This window comes from Limanda limanda, chromosome 10 (genome assembly GCF_963576545.1).
Source record: "Limanda limanda chromosome 10, fLimLim1.1, whole genome shotgun sequence".
NCBI lineage: Eukaryota > Metazoa > Chordata > Actinopteri > Pleuronectiformes > Pleuronectidae > Limanda > Limanda limanda.
Window position 1 is genome coordinate 11,863,906 of NC_083645.1, and position 20,722 is coordinate 11,884,627.

A 20,722-nucleotide genomic window follows, 5' to 3' on the forward strand; every position below is an offset into this window, starting at 1 on the left:
AACAGTGGGGAGAAACTTTTCACTGGCTCCTAAAAACTCAATTTCATACCACATATTGCAAGGAAACTCTGTATAATAGCTGTATCAATACTCGCGTTGATTATAGTAAAACTGCAAAGCAATGCAAATCTGTCTTAGCGTTTCAATAAACGGCTGTCAGTTAAGAAATAACAAAAGAAACGGCCGGCCCCGGCCCATGTGAACTCCATCACATGCCGTACAGTTCCAGATTTCGCTTACACAGCTTATTCTGGCATTTGCTTTATTTGTTTTATTTTTTCAAGCTGTTTCTCTTGATCTGCCTCCTTTGCTCCGCTGCTTCAGTCGCGTTACGCTATCGAAACACATGGACGGAGGTGGCGCTGCCTTTTTAGGACTCACAATGGGTTTCTTTGGAAAATAATTAATCACATAAGACAGTGTTACTGCAGCTAGTGCGTGTGTGTGTGTTTGTGTGTGTGATTAATTAAATAAGTGCTGCTCTTCAAAAGGAGCCGTTCCGTGAAGGGCAGTTCTTTGTATTGCGCAGTCAGTATTGTCTTTTTTTTATATCGAAATTGAGAAAACATTGGGCTGTGGCAGCGCAAGGCCGAAAACGTTTCTTACAAGGTCAAACTAGGAGCAACACAAATAGACCCAATAAATACGACTGTTTTCTTTGTGCTGTCAACACAACACTGCGCTGGGCTATAACCATTTAATCCTTGTGCAGGCGTAAGCAGCCTTCAATCAATGGTGAGGGAAACAAAGCAATAAAGAGCAGCCCCGGGCCTAACCTTTAAAAAGACAACTAAAATCAAATTAATTTACTGGTCAAAAGGTCAAAATGTACAAAACTATTAGTCTCGGGCCACCTGCTGTAAAAAATTACAGGCCCGGGAAAGACTTGACAGTGACATGATTGGGATATTTTTTTCCCCCTTCCATCAGCGGGGAGTGGACTTTTCTCATTTGAGAGATAATTTGGCGGCGATAGCACATCAAACCATGCAATCTCTCGGGCTGATAGTGGGAAAATTGAACAGATGAGGAAACCTAACCCTCATGCATTTTGCATTTGGCCCCCGTTCAACTATTGTGGCCTCGGAGAAAGGCGAGAAACGGGGGGGGGGTATAATCTTTGGAGCGCTCGAGGTGTTGCGAGAGCCCGTGAGCTCTGTCAGATGTAAAACACGGCATGACCCTTCGCTAATGTGCCGGGGTTCGACCTTTATGGAGCGCAACACATATGGATCTTGTTGTTTCAAACCGCAAGCCACCATTTAGCTGTTGATTCTGCAGCAGATTTTCTCAGCTGTGAATTTACAATGTGGCATATTCATCATACACATCAAACATGGGACGTAATTACACAATCACTTCAAAGGCATACAATCTTTCATTCATCAAAGTGGTTTCAGTGTGTTTGCCACATGGACTCATTGTTTTCATGTACCTACCTCTGTTTCGACTGTGCCAGAGAGAGAGAGAGAGAGAGGAGAGAGAGGGAGAGAGAGTGAGAGAGAGAGTAGGGGAGGAGAGAGAGAGAGAGGGAGAGAGAGATAGAGAGAGAGAGCTTTCTAGGCTAAGCAAGGAGGATTAATTACAATGAACAGCACTGAGAAATGATTTCATTTTCTCCGTCTCAAGATGATCACCAACACCCCCCAATGCTTGAGGCTGCATTCAACAAATTCACTCGCAGCTGAGCTTCCTGAGACAGCATCAGACTTTGAACTGGGCAAGAGCTGATGAGTTCGGCTTGGTGATAACCATAAGACAGAAAAATGAGGTCTCCTCTCATGTTGAAGTTCCTTGCAAACTGCCATGTAATCAGTGAAATCGAGGCTCCCAGTACTCACCCCATAGACCAGTTCGCCCACCATCCCGTTCCACGTCTTGGTCTCGGGGTCTCGGGCTCCGTACTTCCCATCCATTACTATAGACAGTTTGTACTTAATTCCAACATGTTTGGCAATCTCAGATGCTAAATCGACGCAGTAGCCTTCATATCTGTCATTCCCCTCAAGGTGATTATGATTTTTCTTGTACATCACATAAGGAGCTTCCTGTTGATTCAAACACACGCTGGTTTATTCACTCCCATGCCATGGCACACATTCAGTTATACAGAAATATGCATACATGTGCCCATGCGCACACACACACACACACACGTTTCCAACATTATAAGCTGCTATAACCACATCCATGCAGGCATGCATACGAAGATGATGCCCTGCGAATGCACAAATATGCACTTATAACAGCAGCGTGAGCGCGTTGTCACCCTGCGGTCAATAAGCCGTGGCAGCCAGCAGACACCAAGCCCAATGCACCCAACCCGTTTTCAGCCCGAGGGCGCAATAAAGGTTAGAGGAAGGGAGAGAGAAAGAAAGTTGTTTTTCATCTTATATGGGATAAAACAGGAGGCCGGAATGAGATTTAGCAGGGCTGGGACGCATTGGTAGGCAAGGTGTGGCTCAGCTCAGGGATGGGTGGGGATGGGAATGGGGATGGGTTTCATAAGTAAATGCCAGTGACAGGAGAGGGATCAGAAAGTGCCCATAGTATCTCAACAAGTTCAAGCACATTTGCACCAGTGCGAAGTTAAAGGCTGTTTCATTCCAGAAAGAAAAGTAAATTAAAAACAGAATGAGCCACTATTTGCTCTCCAGAAAAAGTGCAAACAAAAGGAAAAAGGAAAATAGAAAACTTTCATAAATAAAATAATTAAATCAGGAGTGCGGGAGCGTGCTAGCTTTCCTCTCCTTGTCAAAAACGCTGGTGCAGCTCGTCTTTTCTCTTTACCGAGCACATCATCATTATCAAACAATAGGACCGCTCAGGAGAGCAGGCATTGTCATTACAGCCACACAAAATTAGAGTGCAAGTAGGAGCGCAATGGTTTGTTTGTTCTGTGCTGAACGTATCCCCTCACGTTGGATCTGCTGAGCGTTTCCCTCGAGTTAACACGTCTTTACCTCCCGACTGTATTCCTCATCTAGAGATGTTAAACGCTTCCTCTCTGGCGACCGAGTGACACCCTCCTGTGCCTTGGAATACAAAGGGAATCTAAGTGTGGACAAACGCCAGAGATCCTTATCATTTCCCAGACATTTTTCTTTATCATCCACTTGCAGAGAGTGAGGTATTGCATCAGGTAATTATAACGCCATTATACAGTCAGTAAATACACTCGCAATGGAAGCTATCCAATAAGCTTGAAACGTTTAGTTGAGTGCAGACAGTTTAAAGCAAATAAATGTAAAATATTTCTCTCTTTATTGTATTTTGGTCTGGGGAAAATGCCCAGAAAATGATTCTCTCCTGAAGCGCTGACTGGAAGTTATACTTCAACACAGAACACATGGAGGAGCAATACAAAATAGATTGGAGAGGCGATAACAAGGGAAGAACACTACACCCTCTTATCCCTGCTCCAATGCTGTTTATTTTGCTTTGCCCGGCTTGAGAAACCATTGCAGTATCGTCCTCTAGTCATTCTTCGGCCAGTCTATCCCAAGTGTCATTGAACATTTACTTGATGAGGACAGACAGGTCTACTTACGTATGCGTTTGTATGCGTTTTTTTTTTTTGGTAATTGATGGAGTCAACCACTATCATATACAGTATACCATTATTGTGATGTCACTGCTACGACAGGCCACTGAAGTATGGGAAATCAAAATGCTTTGACACCCACACTGATACAGTTGAAACACTCCCCCCGGCTTCGGATCGACTGTTTCAACGTGTAGTGAGTGGATGGAAAGCAACACAAAAAAGATGTGGTTCTACCCGCCCAGGACAGAATGTATCACTCGTTGGAATCAACACCATGACCTTGAGTGGCAGAATATGTGAAACATTTAAAACTGCGTGGAAAGTGTACCATAATAGTAGTGACCACAATGGTTCGGTTTTCCACTGACGACTCGTTGGAGACCTGCGGGTCCATAATATTTACAAATCGCGTGAACTCGTTCCAGTACCCGATCTGCAAAGAGAAAACGGCGGTTAGTGGGGCATTCCGAACCACTGACGTCGCTGATGTAAAAGCACACATAGCACGGACATATTTAAATATTACTGGGACCTGGTATGATGCAGGTTTTATTAAGACAATTCTGTATTTTGTCCAGAAGTCGACCAAAGCATCAGCAAATGAGCAGAATACTAAAATGGCCGACGAGACCCAGTTATTTAAGCACAAAATAAATAGAGTTGATTCTATATTACGACATTTATCTTGTTATTAGTGCCACGATCTAAGATATTATGAAAATACACTGTTTTTTATTATCTGCACCGGCTCAAATAGCAAATATGCTGCAATTTCTCGTTAGCTGCATGAGCAAACGCCAGACGACTTCAATCCCTCCCACCTCCAGCTTCCCAGGTTTTACGGTAAATAATTAATATTCAGGCCTATGTACTGCATACATGTTAAATAATTTAGTATAATATCCCAGTGGCTCTACAGTTTCTCCTGCACAGTCCTGCCATTGCAGTTGCTCTGTTCTCTGCTATACAGATGCTTGAGTCAAACCAATGTCAAGTGTTTGTTTGCCCGTCTGAAATAATGGCTGTTCTGGCTCTCGATGAAACATGTTGTATCTGCGGCTGCCAATAGTTTAACTGTTGCTGGCTACGAATTCCCCCTTCACATCTGGTCCGCATTTTGATTTCTTTCGCCTCAGATCTTTAAATGTTTGGGGCCAGACAGGTGTACAACAGAAACACCGAGTGGCGGCGCTAGAAAGCAACGAACTTCTCAAACTGGAGCTCCACACTGTGGTTACAGTTGTGGATGTTGATTGGAGCACTTTCTCCCCAGACCCAGAGACAGATGTTTATTCCTGCCTCTTGACCGACAGTGGTATTTGAGGAGCGCTGCTCGTGGGAGCAACACTGTGGGAATCTGTGTCATGGGGCGCTGCTCCAGAGGCAGAGTCCTGATCTCAGTCTGAGCAGCTGGGACAGAGATCAGCCCATACATCACTGGTGACAGCCACAGCTAAGATCCCTCATCCTCTGACTGTCACTGAGGTGACTGGGGGCTCCAGGTCCTGACAAACTGCTGCCTGGCTTGTCTCATGTTCCATCCCTTCCTCACTCTCTCTCCCCCCTGACCTCCTTTCTCCCACTTGCTCCATGCATCTCCCTGCTCCCCCCATCTGCTTTTTAGTGCGGGGACGGCAGTAAAGGCTGCGTGATGCTAATTGAAGTGTAGGCTTTAGAGGCCTGGGAGGCAGGCGGCATAATCACATGTCATATCAGGCTGAGCCCACACTTACCCAGCTAACGAGAAATTCACAGCTGTCTCTTTCGAACCCGGTGAGGTTATGGAATAAAACCAGAGTTTCTCATTTGGTACTGGTTAAAACGTGAATGTACCGCTGGGAATTACCGTTTTGAAGCGGAGCCAGAGGAATTCTTGGATCCCCTTTGCAGTAATTGGTTATTTGAATGGTAATTACTGTCAGGAGAGGACCAAATATCATATCTGCACTGTCCCCACGGCATGGAAAAAGCCTTATATCATTCTTTTGATAGGACAGTTTTACAGATCAGATCGCGGGCTGTGTGTGATTTGTGGGGCTTTTAATTCTTGGCATGGCACGTTGACCCAACAGAGGTGGGGAGAGGCAGTTGACATTCTTCTGCAGTGTCCTCTCGGCCCTGCCGGTCCACGTGACTGAAAAAGCCCTTTGATAAACGGAGGTAGAGTCTTGTTGGGAAATTAATTCAACTGGAACACAATCGCTGAGCTCACACCACGGGTTTGTCATACCTAAACATGTGGCCACCATCCCTTAAGAGTTTTATTTTCAAGTACAGATGATCAATCAATCATTTGAAATTACAATTTGGCCAGACTCCATCTGACAAGTCACGAACCGAAACCTGGAGGTGTGCCAGGTGTTAGCCGTGTTCTGACAAAGACCAGGTTTTTTTTAGATCAGGTCTTATTTGACACTTGATGAATGGAACCCGACAGGGGTCACCGCTCTGTCTTACCTTCTTCGGCCCGCCAGTTTTCATCTCATAAACATCTATGGTGTAGTTGGTCCTGCGGCCGTAGTTGTCGAACTGGATGTTCCCGGTCATGCCGTGCACTTGGACCTGGCATGAGACACAGGGAGACACAGGGAGATGTGTAGCAGTCATCACTTTCCCCATATTATGCTGTTATTAAGGTGCTTGTGTCCATGCAGCTACTGGAGTGGGGCACAGAGTCTGTTAATCAAATGATGAACTGGATACGCTTTCATAAAATATGTAGTTTTATGGTAATGAGGGCCCGGATTTGGGTGAGCTCCGTGCAGAGATATCTGGAGGCAGAGGGAGGAGAACAGCCCGGCGCTCTCTTCCCTTCTCTCTGTCAATTTCCATCTTTATCACACTCTAACTCGCTATCTCTGCTTCACTTCTTCTGGCCTTTTCTTTGGTTATCAGCTTCCCCCTCTCTCTCTCTTTCTGCCTCCCTTTCCCCCCCCTACCGTTTTGAGAGCTCTCTCGATGTCGATGCCTTGGCTCCAAGGTACAGCGGGATTGGCAAGACAGTCTCCAGCGCTGCCCCGGCGATTGACATCCACACGTTGGCGCCGCAGGTACCGGAATGCCTCAGCTATCACCAGGATGGCGTCATGGGTAAGTGCTGAAGTGTACTGTACAAAAAAAAAACCAGTGAGACAAGATCCCGTGGCAGACGATTAGATGAAGTCTTAACAGGTTTATATAAAACTCTGTGTAGTGACTTTAAGACAATTTGTAAGACTAAAAATAAATAGTTTACAGCAAAGGGATTATTTTGTTTCAATTGGTAATAACATATCTGAACAGACAAAAATAGCACGTGAGGTTCCTCAGGGCTCCATTTTGGGGCCTCTTCTGTTCTACATCTACATGCTGCCACTCACTCAGATAATGGAAAACAAAAAAAAATCTTAACACAGTTATGCAATTGACACAAAATTGCATAGCACCAGGGGAATATATTCTGCCATTGAATAACATAAGGATGGGATGTGTCAAAATTGTATTCAGTTCAACAAATATAAAAACTGAACTGTTTTTGGAGACCGGGAACAACCAATAAAAGTCAGTGGTAGAAATCTTGGTGAGGTCAAAGACTCAGTCCATCACTTTTAAACGGCTATGTATGGAGCTTTCATATAAATATGTCATATTTTAAAATAAATCTGTTTGCAGTTACTCTTTGCAGTAAAAGTGTCTGTGTTGCTTCTTGCCGATGCACGTCGCTGCCACCAGGTCAGATCAGCGTGGGCGGATTGATGATTGGGTTGCTCGGACTCTGCCCGTATGATAAAATTAAATTGATTGGACAGATCTGATTTGAAAAGCCAGGGCATGTCTGATGGTCAGGACCTCTTCCAAAACTTTTAGCGCAGAGTTTTGAGAGACACTTGAGCATTAATGTGTGATATTATCTCCCACGCACTTCTCCTCCAACTTCATCTGACCTTTTCACCAGCGAGGGCTGAGCCACTTGTTTGTTGACCAGCGCACCATGACAAAATCTAATTAAATGCCATTCAAAATCCATTTCTTTCTCGATCATTGTTTAATTAGATGTAAATTGAAGCTGCGATATAACCTTGCCTCGCACCGCCCATCGATATATCGATCGCCGGGAAAGATGCAAAGCAAAGAGGAGGAAGCGAGGGGTGGGAGGAATGACAGGATGACAAAGGCAAACGGAGGAGGAGAGGAGCCTTTAGAGAGCACTTCAGAGAGGGATGATCGGTGTGTTCTGCATGTGTAATGAAAAGGACCTCGCGAGCACAGTACCTTCAGAGGAGTGTTTCTGGCTTCTGGGAATTCTCTTTCATCCAGCCGCTCCCAGCGCTGCATAAACTGCTGCACGATCGGGTTCTCAGGGTTGACAATCTGAAACCCTGAAATGTTGGCTCCACCAGCAAAGACTTTGTCCAAGCTCACATTAGTAAACCCCTGAGATGAGACAGGAGGAAAAAAGGAGAGGAGAAAACTCATAGTTTCCAGTTTTTCTTTGAGGTTTTTCTTTCTTCTAATCTAACTTGGGGCTGAGCACCACAAAATATTAAAAGCTTTTTCTGGCAGTGTGCATTTTATAATGAACTGCATTGTATGAGAAAGAAACATGTGTTTTTCATTACACTGAGGCAAACGTTCCTCTCTACACTTTGTGGTACAACCTGAATTCATTGGCAGATAAACAACCTGAAGTTAGATAGACAGAGTTTGTTTCAGATCAAGTCGAGGCCAAACTATTTTACTTGAACCAGAGAAAGCTTCAGGAGGCTTTGACATAGAAAAAAAAAATCCTAATGCATTTCCCTAACCTTTGCTACTTGGGCTGCCTTTCAATTTTCTTTCTTCACCCTGCAGCCATGACACGGACTTATGTATTTTTTATGGTCAAATTGCAGTATTTAAAAAATGCAAGACTGTGTCACAGTGTGCAAGGACGTGTGTTTGACTGATGCATAAAAATTTCTTCTGACATTGCGCTAAAAAGCAGCAGGGGATCAGCCAATGAGAGCGAGGCACTCTCAAACTTTCATGTTAATATCAAGGCTAGATTAACGGTTCCTGTCCCCAGTGTGTGTGTGTGTGTGTGTGTGTGTGTGTGTGTTGAGCTCAACTATAATTTTTACTTTTATATTAATTTACACAAAAATACAAAGTCGTCTGATTGCAACAAAAATATATGTACAAAAAAAGATACAGGCATTTTTGATTAATACAAATTCCAATAAACCTTATATATATAAATATATATATGTACATGCACATTTGTGACCATGCCTGAGACTAAGCCACATCAAATGCAGGAAAAAGTGGATTCCGCTCGCTCCCAGGAGAGCGGCAGGGTTATTACTCACAAGATTGGCCAGAATGTAGTGGTAACCACGGCTGTTCTTCCCCAGGGTCACAACCTACGGGAGAAAAAACATCAATACAGTAAACCACCCATGAGATGAGAGCCGCGGCTCGTTTAAGCAGGCCGCGACAATCTCTGTGAACATGGGGACGTCCGGTAGTCTGGCCCGAAAACAAAGGAAGAGTGGCCTGAAGAACAACCAGAGAGAGGGAGAGGTTTGAGGACGTGTTCGTTAAGTAGAAACAGGAACGAGGAACTGCCCTCGAATATTCCGCAGGCTTTGAAATAATTCACGGTGCCGAGGATGTGAGTCCTTAGCAAGTGCTGGACAGAAGGTAGAGATACGGGGAAAAGATATTTCAAAGGAGACAGTAAGATGTAGATCTCGCTCTGCTTTGAAAAATATCACACCTTTGGAGCACAACAACATGTTTCAACCCACGCAGCCTGAAAATAGTAAGTGGTGTTGTAAGTCATCCACTCACTGTGGTATGAACCATATGTTGCCTTTTATTCTACATTTACTTCCTTTCGTTCTGGGCCTGCAGATAAACCCAGTTGTTAAACTCTAAATTGTTTTCCTCATTCTTCTTTTTTTGTGCTTCACTCCTGCTGGACGTGGATTCTCGACCGGGCCTCGTGACGTTTGTTATGGTTATGTTTTGGACTTCTGATCTGCTGCCATGCGGACACTCGTCAACCGTGTGTTGGTTTTCATCTGCGGTCTAACAAACACAGCCACACATGAGTTTACAGCAAAATCAGCATGTTTGCACATGTCCTGGCTCTGGCTCTGTCTCAAAAACAAACTGTCAGTTTACCATCTGTTTGTGTGTGCATGTTAGTGCCGGGGACGTGGGATATTTGTTACCGCGGATCGTTTACCACATTCCCGCTGAGCAGGAGAGAGTGATGAAAAACAAACTTGTATCTTCACATCTCCGGCTGCAAAAAATAAACACAAAAATCTGGGAAGCACGTTTTCGGTTTCACCCGTTTAGACTTCAATGACAGTATTTCATTTAGCGGGGCTGAACTTTAACTGACCTGAGCGCACAGTAGCACACAGCAATAAAACTATCCCCCTTGCTTGGACTGCATACAAATTAAATAAACCACTCATCTACACCTCCCATCGCCGGCTTCTCTCCCCTTGGTGGACATCTGAAGGTTGTGTACGGACGCTGGTGCTGCTTTTCAAAAAGAGCACTCTGGGGAGCGCAAACACACAAAGCCTTGCTGCTCACGCTATCAAGCTGCTTGGGTGGGTCAGCGTTCTCTGACAGCTTCCCCATCATTAAGGCTTTAAACTCTCAACACTGCAGGGCGTCAGGCGGAGAGAACAAACCACGAAAGTGAAATAAAAAAACACACAGAGGGGGAAATGAGCTGATTAGGATGCAGGAATAGCAGGAGCTGGCTTTTAGAATCCATCAATCTGCATCTAATGAGCGAGTGACGGAAAGTTCCAGGAAAAGAAATCGCTGCAGCATTTCTAATGATAACAATAAATACGCTTTATTTATAACAACACAACTAACACAAGCCGACAAATTCTACTGTGGTGATATCAGAGCCAGACACTTCACGGCTACTTCCTCTGTAGGACTTTCAGACTTTCCAGCCCTGCTGTTTTTTCCTGGATAAACCCCTGCCTATGTTCCTCATTCCACCTTCCTTCACCGTGCGCTAACCTTGACTCGGACTTCGAGCCGTCCTCCTCACACCTGCCCTGGAGCTGGGGCAGGAAGAGAAACCCCCCCCTACCCAAACCCCCCCTCGTCCCGTGGCCTGCAGCTCACAGCCAGCCTGGCACTGGCTGCAAGCTGCAACCTTGGGATGCAGCGCAGCGAGGCGGTGATGACACGGACACGAACCTCCGGCCAGAACACAACAACCTCTCCCCTCAGCCTCTTTAATTAGGCAGACGGCAAGACCTGACTCCAGCTGAGATGGACAGATTTCATTGTGGCGAGCTGTGATGCACCGCTGACCGCCCTGCCTGTGAAATCCTCAGATCCTGCAGACACCGATAACTATCTTTTAATGATGTTAATGAGATTTGATTCTCTTGTATTTCATTCCAAATCCAATATTATTTGAGCAATGCCACACTAATATCAGAAGCATTAATACCCTGATTCGATTAAGCAGCAGTTAAAAGTGTGTGAAATACAATCATTTGCTGTTCTCATGATTAAAGTGAAAATCACTTGGTTCCCTCCATAGTCCAAATTGAATTGACTCGAATTACAGTTGTCTATATTAGGTCCCAAAGTTCTCACTGCATGTCACCGCAAAAAACAAAAGTCATGAAATGCAGCTCTGTGTCTCTGTGGAGCTCCATGACAGAATTGTGGTGAAGCACAGAGGACAATGGTACACACTGTGCACTTGGAAGTTGGAATAAATGAAAGAAAGTTTGTAGTCACCAGGACTCCTCCTAGATTTGGCTCTGAGGCCAAACTGACCAACAACCCAATGGTCATCATATCAGAGCCTTATATCAATCAGGCCTTTTTCAAAAAGGGTGGTTTAGGTCTTTGATTCGATGACACAAAAATCTACTATTTGAGCAGGATTCCAAACACTATGTCTGCTCAACCACAGACTTTAGCTGTTTTCAGACATGTCCTGCAGAGGATCTCTGGAGAATTGGGTCCGGACTTTCTCTTAGGTTTGCCTTTCACATACATGCACAAGAGGGGGGGGGTTCTCTGCTCAGACGTGAATTCAGGTGGCGGTTGGTGCACCAGACAGAGGCAGGATGTAACGTTTCAATTGAGCTGCAGAGATTATGTGTTTTAATCACCACAAACGCTCTGTGTCTTACGTGTGTGACATCGCTTTTTCTGTCAAATATATTTGCTTTATTTTGTTAACCAAACAAAGTGTACAAGTGACGTGCTGTACATACAAGCAATTGTTCTTTTTCCCTGTGTCAAAAAGGGTGTAGAGCATGTTTACCGCTTCAATAATGTGATTCCTTTTTATAGCCAACAGTTTCCCCTTTTGCTCATCGATCCGCTCGCCGGCTCCACCACCTTTTGTTCTGCTGCTACAGGAGACCGTGTGTTTTTCTTTTAAACAACCGATGGGAACAGACAACCAGGATGACCTTGACTCCCCCCCATCCTGCCACCCCCGGCCTCGCCCTCGCCAGTCAGAGAGCCTTAAATGTAAAACTGCAGCTACACATATTCAATAAATGCCAGACTGTTTTCTTCCAAGTTTGACCTTTCCACTGTGGAGTTTGCCACAGCACAGGAAGAGGCAGACTTAAAATGACAGGTTCCCCAGAGTTTGTAAATATCATACCATTTACAGAGGCATATAAAAGAGCAAATGATGCAATTATTTTCATCCTCCTCCTGAACCATGGAAACCCTGTCTAAAGCCCGGAGACCACAAACTAAACTGGTGAGGGGTAGTGCTGGCATCAGCGCTGCATGGAACAAATCATTTTGTTCAACTATAATTTACTAACTTTTAGGTTTACAAAATATACAAAATCGACTTTAAAAATTAGGTTTAAATTCCTTATTTTGTCCAATTTATAATCCATATCAATTCAGTTTAGTCGAGTGGTGAATGACAGTAATCCTCAGTCAAATAAGAACTTAAGTAATTGTATATATATATATTTATATAATATAAATACTCCACAATTACTATATTTATATACAATTACTATATTTATATAGTAATTGTGCAGTTTATATATATATATATATTACATACTGTTAAATTGATATGAGGTTATGAGAATGAAACTAGTTAAATTCCCAATACATTAATCAGAAAGACATTTCGGTACATTTACATATGATTGTAAAATTGATTGTAAATCAATAATCACCAGGCAAATTTATCTATCATTATTAAAAGTAAAATATTTATCGATTAATAAAAATCCATCTGTTTCTAGAAAGGTTACTAAAATTTAGGGTTAAATCAGAAAATGACAGAAACGCAGTTTTACTCTCCATGCCGAGAAGCATCCTCAGTTTTGGTAACAGTTTACTCTAGTAAATAAATCAGATTAGAACTGGGCAGTAGTGAATCAGGATAAGAACTGTCTATATCGATAATTATCGTGATAAATTTCACTGTTATTAGTTCTGTTAAATTTAAAGCATGATTTTTGTTCCTGAGTGAAGGTTGTGATTTTAAACTCTTTTTAATGAGCAGAGACTGAAACATGATAAACACCAGAAAAATATGTTTAGCAATATTTACATACAATGCCTAAGGTATATCTATATATTGGACTTCTTCTTTGTTCCTATTGATGAAAATTGTATTGCAATGATTATCATTGATTTATTGCCACATACGGTTAAAGCTGCAAATCTCAGTTCTCAGATTCTCTATCAGCTGCTGAACTCACATCAGCTCACATCATAAATCCAAAGACTGGGAAGCTGCTGCTGATTTGCTTCAAAATATAAACTATGACTGAGAGAGTCTGTGTATTATCTATCAATCATCAATTTATCTTTGCTGTAACTCCACTGCCAACACAAGACAGTCCATACAACACATCTCTCTCTGTTTATCTCATCGTACAGAAACAATAAGACACATTAACAAGGTGACAGCCAATCTTTCATTTTGTAGTTTATGTTGTAAAAAAGTTCATAGAAGACTTCTTACGTCAAAGATCTTTGTCTGTATTTTATGGGAGATAAATTGGCACAGAACAATTTATGTTTGAAGGGGGTGGGGGGGTCATTGTCATAATTGGGCTCAAAGCCTTTGAGCCAAACATATAAATCATCTTTTCATTATTAACCAGCATGTTAATAACAAGCTACATTAACAGCCACGTGTAATTTAATGATGAGAAGGGTTATCATGACTCGATCAGTCGCTCCACTTCTCTCAGGAGGTGACATAAGGGTGAATTTGACCTCTAGATGCTTTGATACAGAAGGACTTTCTCCCTTCTTCCGTCTCCAGCTCTGCTCTCGGTAGAAGTGCTCCCGCTCTAGCACTCTCTAATTAACAGCCAGTGGAGGCTGTGGCTGAGATGATTTTCTTGGCAGTGGCCATATCTGAACCCTCAAGAGAGCGCTGGCCTCCCCCCAAAACGCAGAAACATTTCAGAAACACCTGACTCACATTCAGGCGATTATGATATTGCTCTGAGATAGCAGAGCAGTTTTGAGACCGGATACCTCGGGAGGAAGGGATGGCTGTCACCGCAGCGGAGACGTCCTCCTGCTGGTGCCAACACTTTGAAACGTCTTCACTTTGTTTTCACCGAAGACGATCAGGGTCATTTCACATGATTTGAAGTATATCGGATTTACCGACTGTTCTCGATACGCGCGTCTCAGCCTCTCTTTCAGTCACTGAGTCCACCGGTCACACTCTCGTCGATGATAACACTTTAATCCCATTTAATTCTATAATCACTGTTTTAAAAAAAAAGGCCTTAAACAGTCCAGGTTGGATCCAGGGCTTTGAACATCTTAACATCAAGCCGGAACCGGTCCTCTCCACAGCCTTAGATCAACATCACCTTTCATATCAGTAAACTGTAAGAACAGCCTGTTCCGGACTTTCCTCCTCTCCCTTCTCTGAGACAAGTTTCTCCAAGAAGCTTTAAACGACTGGGAGGACTAAATATGAGAAACGAAATCCGCTTTTTAACGGGTTGAAAAACCAACGAACACCCGCTGACATCTGGCTTTTGTGCTGAATGGGAATGAAAACAATCGTCATTCACTCGCGGGTGAAATTGCCCTGCAGCAGACACAGGTTTTTAATTGGCTCTGGCTCCGATCATTAGTGATGGAAACGATATGAATGTGCTCATTTGGCAAGACAGTGCATGAGGTGGGAGACGGCCTCGGTTTTTAGTGCATTTGTGACGTCGAACTTGATGAACCGGGCAAGAAAAAACAGGCAAACTCCTTTATATGAATAAATAAGAAGTCGATTGCCTTTTTTAGCCAGTTTACCCACAAAAAAATCAACAATATGTAGCCCTACTAATTTTGGATCTGGAAGATGCATTTATGTCATCACGGTTGGAGAGAGATTCATCCAGATGTTATGTTAATAACATCTGCGTTTGCCAATATGTTCTCAATGTGTCTCCTGGTTTTCAGAGCTACGACACTCGCTGCCTTTTTTTCATTGTGTCATCCACATCACTGACTGAGGACCTTCTTGTCATTGCTCACATTTTTCCAACAGCTGCTTGAAATCCGTCGACCGCTCCCACGACCTCTCATCTCCCATGATCATCTTTCTTCCCCTTTCATGACAACACAAATATCCCATTCAATACAACACCCAACTATGGATTTTCTCCATTCACAATCAGACAGAGGGAACATGGAGGATCTCCAGTTCTCCGTGGCGAAGCGGTACGGCCTCTTCACGCCTCTACAGGAGGCAGAATGTTGTCCTCACAAATCCCCAGATGCGCCTCTCTTTTTCTCCCTCTTTCTGTGAATCCGTTTTCACTTTTTATTGTATTTTTTTCTTCTCCAGTGTTGCACCTGGCGGAGTGCTCATTGCCTGCCTGTCTTTGAACAGCTTGCGTGCCCTGGGCCTGTCCCAGACGTTCTTCTTTTCCTTTTTTTTTTTTGCCTGCACTCTCTTTACACTAGTGATGAGCAGGTTGTTGCCTCTGAGCAGACTCCAGCACCGGGATCCCAGGAGGGAAGAGGGCCAGGAAGAAGCACAGAGGCACATAAAGAGGGATCAGATTAGACATGGGTATATATATCGGTATATATATATATATATATATATATAAATATTTATATATATATATATGTATCAGTATATATAACTCATGCATTTATGCTCTGAAAATACCATCATTATGACATGTGGTCCAATGCAAACACTATTAACTTATATTCAATCATAGTTTTAGTTTAAAGTGTCTTTTCTTTAATGTTGCACACACCTCTCCCAGCACACCCCATCATAAACCTGGATGGTCCAGTGAAACACATTTGTTGGATATGATTCAGAGAGCAGAGCCGGCAGAGGCTCTCCCATTTTTTGTCATAAGGGAAGGATTGCCATTGGTTTAATTTATCTGCAGTGCAGTGTATTGATGGAAAAGTCCTATGGGTGATAAATCCTGAGTGGTTGTTACAGCATAAAATGATAATGGCCCGGGTGTAGTATTCTCCTCAGCATCCCAAAACAAATTTGTTGGGAGAGTCACTCTGCTCTTAGGAGCAAACAAGCCGCGCCTGATGCAGCATTATGCAAATACTTGTCTTATGGTTCCTCTACATCAGACAAGTGATGAATGAAGCTAATAAAAGTGACATTCAGCTGAGTGTGTGTCTATGACTGAAGAAGAAGCACATTCAGAGTCTCGTGGCATGTGTGAGGAAACTTTGATCCACTGTTCGGACAAGGATTAGGACTAAAACTATGTATTAGTGGATCAGCAGAAAATGTATCAGCAGCTACCGTATCAATCATTTAACTTTCCCTACTATTTAAAAAGAAAAACAAATAATATATGCTTCTTTAATCTTGCATTCCACTGTTTGAATTTCTATTTCTTTTTTTTTACATTGTCTGCACTGCACAGTGATGAGTTGCCTTGATGTTAAAAGGTGCTTCATGTAACAAGGCATCTGGAAATGAGACTCAAAACACATTATGGATTTTGAATTTTCACAAGTCGCCTATCGAGTGATTGAATATATAATCAATATATGAATCAATCCTTTTTTCAGGACGAGTCCAGTGCTGTCAGAGGCTCTCAGATCCATAATACTGCTCTAACATACTGTATAATATAATGTGTTATTGTTGTTTTTGTTATTATTATTGATGCATTAACATGGAGGTGTTGTCACTGGGAAAAGTAGAGCCAATTTGACCTGTTTCATATATATAGTGTTGTCTTAAACGTTAATTTGTTAGAAAGAAAAAATAACAAATTATTTCTGTAAATGTTGGTGATTTAAAAACAAAAACCTTCCCTCTGAAATTCAGTGATATGAAGTGTAAAGTAAGGAAATACTTGTAAATTGTACATAAATACAATACTTGGGGAAATACATTACCGCTGGATATACTTTTTCCATTTTAGGAAGATTAATGAGAGAAATTATCAGTTCAGTGAACGAGTAGAGACACACAGGCCCAAAGAAAAGCAGGGACCAGATCAGAAGAGCAGCACCGAGCCGTTTCTTTTTTTTTCATGCAACAAATTGATGAAGCTCAACTGTTTCATTTTCGAGATAACTCCACTTCACCGCCTGGTACACAGACGTTCATTCTGTGGCGGGATTACCTCGATTGGAATCACAAAAGTAAACCACTGAGCTGATTCCCATTCCCCACCCCCCATCAGCGATCAGCTACCTGGATCTGTCCCGCCTCACGACTCCTCTCTCTCGACGGGCAGTGACCTTGACAGATTTAAGCGACACGTCGACATTGCAACAAGCCGGCGGCGGCCTCGGCACACACAGAGTCTCCCTCCTGTCCTCCAGAGATGACACCCCACATGTATCTGTGTACAATCATTGCTTACTAGAACAACAGCAGCAGGTAGAAGCAGCGGGTTTCCATACAGCTGCCACTAGGCGCTGTGTTTGGTGTGATAGCCCTTATAGGGGACAGTCCATCCCCGTGTCAGTGGATAATGGTACGGCCTGGTAGGGGGCGGCTGGGGAGTGACATCCAGCAGAATGCCTGTGACTAATATTTATTGGCAAGGCCGGCCAGATTATTTCAATTTACTCCGACAACAAAAAACTCCCAGACCGGGGTTGTCATTAAAACAAGGGGCTAAACTGAGCACGCTGCTGCTTTGAAGGTTAGCGATTGTGAAGGCTTTATTCCCCTTCTGCACTTAAACAAAGTTTAAACAGAAGAAGATATGACAGGGATATATATGGAGGTTGAGAAGGGGACAGAGCTCCCGCTAGAAGATGAGTCATCGAAGGGGACAGAGACCGAAAGAGGGGAACATCATCGCATATTACCGCCCTTGACAACTATGAATATGCCGCTCATGTGATTTGTAATAAATATTCCAACTTCCTCTTTTCAAAGCTGATGCATCTCCTTAACACGAAGAATCCGTGTCCCTGAATTGTAAAGGGAGCACATTTTCAGCCCAAGAATTAAATTAGACACAGCAAATTAATCCTAAAAGCAATTGTGCTTTAAACTAGAACTCTGGGATCAAATTAGATTCATAAAAAAACACCGACAAAAAAAAACAAGTGAAACTAACAGTCGTTGAGGGGATATGGTGAGGCGGAGAGGAGCCAATACCTAAATGAATGTTAACGAGCAGAATCCAATTCGGGAGCTGATTGCCTTATAAGCAGGCGGCGGCGAGCGCAGAGGTGCGGGCGATGCGGGCCAAGCCAACACAGGAGATGCACGGCATAATAGCCACTCATCTATTCATGGTAATTGTGTTTCCCACAACTACAAGGACTGGTGGACCTTTCATTTCCTCTTCAGGCCGTGGACGTGATTGAGGAACAGAGGGGGGGTTATTGGAGGGGTTGTTAGAGGAGGATTAAAACGGATGCATCGTCAGTGGCTTCTCCAAATGGCTTCACGCGCTCGAGACCCCTCAACCACAGGCTCTCGGGGGGGCAGCGCTGGTTTCCAAACAAGACGGCCTTAGCAACCAGATGACGTCACACTGAGCCCCCCCGACATGACGGAATACTGATACGCCTCACGTTAAGCTGCCCACATTGGAATCTACAAAATTGTGTCAAACATATCTTATTTAGCTCTGGGAATAGATTTTACCTTCTTGTAAATCATGAGAAGTAAAACAAGCAGTACAAAGGATACTGACATTTTCATTGACATCATCCTGTCTAAGATATGATAGGCCGCTCAATCATGTTCAGGATGATTCACAGCAAAGACACCATCAATTCAGTATTGCACTTCTATATGTGAGGCAAATGTTACATTTGCTTCTTTTGGGCATTTGGGGGAAAATGCTGATATATTTGCTCTGTTCAGACCTGGTATTATAAATGAATGTAGTGAGTGATACAACCACAGATGGGCAGATCTAAGTTTAGATGGAAATGGGGTTCAGTGTCTCGCCCTAGGACACTTTGTGATGTGGCCAGCAGGACATGTGTGACATCATGGCGGTGCGACCGATGTTTGGGGCTTGAAATCAAACCAGAGGTGGTCACATTCTCTAAAGGCGTCCTGGTCCATATATGAAGGGCCACCTAGTCAACTGTCCTTCCACCTGCTACAGTTTTACAATGAACCCAAAGAACATACACATTTTTTTTTTAATGGGTAAAATCTTATTTCAAAGTGGAGCTGCGCACAACCCACTGATTCACCCACCCTCTCTATTTCTCTCTCTCACACCACCAACACAATGAACAGAGACGCGTATATAAGACTGGTTAGAAAAATATAATTTGGTCTCTGTGAAAAAAAAATGATGTACATGTTCATTTGCATAAAGAGCTGAGGATTGAGACTACATCCACAATGTTTGGAAAAGATGACTCACTCGCATGTGCGTCCTGGTTCTTATTATTTCAACTCAATTACCAGTGATGATTACAGAACATTAAAAGATAGTTGGTCCAACTAACAGTGTTCTACTTTTTAGCATTGTTGTTTCTCATTTGTAGAATTTTCTGTCACTAAGCAACAAACGGCCGAGTAGACAATCAGCTTCCTGTTTAGCAAACACATGCCCAGTGCATGTTGTTCATGTGAGATGCGTTTTCAGGTGTGTTAGTGGTTAAAGACAAATAAATCTTATTATGTGGCCTGAGATCCATATAAAAGTGATCATTCTAATACCAGGTGTGAACTGATAAATTTAGAGCTAAGCACCTGTGATCAGATCACCTGAGACAGATGTTAACTTCAGTTCTTCACAGGACCATTGTCACCTTCAAAAGTAAAATGATTTACATCTAATAACCATTAGTAGTTAATTTATTTATTTTTTAAAAATTCAGTCAACAAATATTGAAGAATCTTGAAAAGGGAATTGTCAATGTTGATGCTACTGAGGCTGAGACATCCTGACATTCACTTACTTTTATGAATCAAACTAAAATATGTCTCTTTTGATGCGATTCACTAGTTTCTTTTTAATAGACCTGGAACTAACTGAAGCTATGTGATTGGAGTAATTTTCTTGAACTTGACAAAAGCTCCTCTAGAGCCACAACCGATCAAATGTTCTCACAGTCTGACTACTATTCAATGTGACGACCAAATTGACCTTGGCCTGTAAAATTAGCTGGAGTGGCCCTTTAATATGTTATTTTGCTAATTGTCCTTGGCAATTAGGTGACGGGAGCAGGAAGGTAAGTGAACGGAGCAGGTGTTTGCTTGCATCATCCTACAGGTGTGACCACATGCACCCCGGGTCTGAGGCTCACCTGCTCTAAGATGGTGTTGATCCTGGACACCTCGCAGTCGATCACAAAGCGCTTCTCCTGTCTCCTGTCCATCTCCTCGATGATGCGCCTGAACTCGCCCGCGTCCGTTGTGCTGCTGACCGAGCGAGCCGTCACCTGCCAGTTGTTGGCCACCGCTGCCTCCATGATGGCCTGCAGTATGGAGAAGCCTAAAGAGAGGGGGAGAGGCAGAGACAGGCCGAGAGGATTAGAAACCAAAGAGAGCGCCGAAGGTTTTTATACAAGAACTGAGTGGCTGCAAATTTACATTATTCTGTGAAGATCTTTTGCTCGAATCCAAAGGTTAAAGGGCATCTCATTACAATCTTAAATAAGAGTCTGAAGGCCGCAGGTCAAGGAATATGTTGTCTGGAGTCTGCACTTAATGTGCCGGTGTGCCTGAATATACATTTACATACTGAGCAGGTA

The 20,722-nt window shown here is 43.2% G+C and overlaps 1 protein-coding gene across 2 annotated transcripts in view; it reads right to left on the bottom strand.

Annotated features, from left to right (window-relative positions):
* The window catches only part of gria3b (glutamate receptor, ionotropic, AMPA 3b), an 80,995-nt gene that overhangs the window by 15,762 nt on the left and 44,511 nt on the right, over positions 1-20,722 (bottom strand). For both annotated transcript variants that reach the window (XM_061079365.1, XM_061079366.1), the window contains exons 4-10: positions 20,276-20,463; positions 8,875-8,928; positions 7,799-7,960; positions 6,487-6,654; positions 6,005-6,109; positions 3,876-3,980; positions 1,842-2,048 (exon numbers count right to left, since the gene is read on the bottom strand). In XM_061079365.1, the coding sequence (XP_060935348.1) occupies positions 1,842-2,048; positions 3,876-3,980; positions 6,005-6,109; positions 6,487-6,654; positions 7,799-7,960; positions 8,875-8,928; positions 20,276-20,463 (989 nt within the window). The remainder of the gene's footprint in view (positions 1-1,841; positions 2,049-3,875; positions 3,981-6,004; positions 6,110-6,486; positions 6,655-7,798; positions 7,961-8,874; positions 8,929-20,275; positions 20,464-20,722) is intronic.